The 1,705-nt window shown below is 60.8% G+C and overlaps 1 protein-coding gene across 1 annotated transcript in view; it reads right to left on the minus strand.

Annotated features, from left to right (window-relative positions):
- The window catches only part of ATP8B2 (ATPase, aminophospholipid transporter, class I, type 8B, member 2), a gene marked incomplete at both ends in the record, with an annotated part of 8,435 nt that overhangs the window by 1,750 nt on the left and 4,980 nt on the right, over nt 1-1,705 (minus strand). Inside the window, 6 exon segments of the mRNA XM_010132636.1 lie at nt 101-324; nt 515-698; nt 872-1,016; nt 1,147-1,252; nt 1,394-1,505; nt 1,587-1,694. Coding sequence (XP_010130938.1) covers nt 101-324; nt 515-698; nt 872-1,016; nt 1,147-1,252; nt 1,394-1,505; nt 1,587-1,694 — 879 coding nt within the window.

A 1,705-nucleotide genomic window follows, 5' to 3' on the forward strand; every position in this document is an offset into this window, starting at 1 on the left:
TGCTGGCACAGTGAGCCCAGGGGCCAGGGCATGCTTCCGAGCGGAGCGGTCCCGTGGGCAACCCCCTCGCAGCTCCAGGCAGGAGAAGCCAGCAATGCACCTGTGCTGAGAAGCCGCAGAAGAAGCCGAACCAGAAGTGGACCATGGTGAATGCGAAGTTCTTGTAGAAGAAGTAGCAGAGGAACTTGCACATGCGTAGGTAGGACCAGCGCCCGTGCACCAGGAGCAGGCGCTGCAGGAACTTGAACTGTGAGAAGGAGTAGTCGGAGGCCAGCACCGCCTGGATGCCTTCCTGCCCACTGATGCCCACCCCGATATGGGCGGCTGAGGAGGGAAGAGACACATGGAGTGAGGAGGGCTCTGCCGGGAGCACCGGGGACCAGGGGTGGCGCCCTCCCAGCAGGATCGTGTTCCTGTGGGGCACAGAAGGGCAAGGACAGAGGCTGCCACAGACCCCAGGACGGTGCAAGGGGTGACCTGTCCCTCCTGTGGCTCCCCAGATCCCAGGACTTACTCTTGATCATGCTGACATCATTGGCCCCGTCCCCGATGGCCAGGGTCACAGCCTTCTTGTACTTCTTCACCAGCTCCACCACCTGGTCCTTCTGCAGCGGAGTCACCCGGCAGCAGATCACCACTTTGCACATGCAGGCGGTTCTCACCAGCTCCAGCTCCAGATTCCCTTCCAGCGCATAAGCCTGAGAAGAAGGAGCAAAGGGAGTGTTCAGGTCAGACTATCAGCAACTCATGGCCTGACAAAGAGGGTGCAGTGGGAAGGAAATTAGTTTTTCCATTTGTCACAAGGACGGTATGAGATACCCCAAGTGAATTCTGTCACAGAGAGCATCCACCAGCACTCCCCAGGCCCTACCAGGCTGTGCCCATTGATGACCAGGGCATATTCACCCGCGATGGCTTCCAGCATGGAGGTGAGCTTGGAGGGGCAGAGCTTTTCCTGGTAGGAGAAGCCATTGCCCATGGAGCGCGACGCATCCATCATCTTCTCCCGGGCTTTCCTGAGGAGACAGAGGGCTTAGGGTGCCCCAGTTCAAGGCACTTCCACATCCCCCAGCTCCCCCATGCTCAGCTGTGTCCCATGCCAGCCCCGTGTGTGTCCTCTGCCCAGCCCTGCCCTGTGACCCTCACCTGAGCTCCTCTCGCACCTCCAGCACGGTGTGGCCTGTGACCACAAACACCTCTGTCATGTCGTCCGTCAGCATCTTGCAGGAGTAGCCGATGTTCACAGCCGTTTCTGGGGATGGGAAACCAGAGGCTGAGCCATGGTCAGCTCAGGGGGGAGCATCTGTCCCACCGCTCCGCAGGCAGCTGGGACACAGCACATGAATGTCCTCACCACCAGCCAGCCCAGACCCCCACCCCAGCAATGCCTCACCCTGTTTGTCCCCCGTCAGCACCCAGATCTTGATGTTGGCCAGTGTCAGGATGGCGATGGTTTCAGGGACCCCCTGTTGCAGTTTGTCCTCGATGGCTGTGGCTCCGAGCAGCTGGGAGACCCAAACAAGTGGGAGGTCAGCAGGGGCTGCCCCCAGCCACCTTCTGTCCCCCAGTATCCCCAGCCCACGTACCATCATATCGTGCTCCACCTCATCGTAGAGCCGGGCCAGGCGATCCTCACGGGCCTCGGGAGCACTGCCGGCTCGGAGCAGCCGCTCAGACCCGTCCTCATAGTAAACCTCCCCCCGGT

The sequence above is a fragment of the Buceros rhinoceros genome, unplaced genomic scaffold (genome assembly GCF_000710305.1).
Source record: "Buceros rhinoceros silvestris isolate BGI_N320 unplaced genomic scaffold, ASM71030v1 scaffold32253, whole genome shotgun sequence".
NCBI classification, from domain to species: domain Eukaryota; kingdom Metazoa; phylum Chordata; class Aves; order Bucerotiformes; family Bucerotidae; genus Buceros; species Buceros rhinoceros.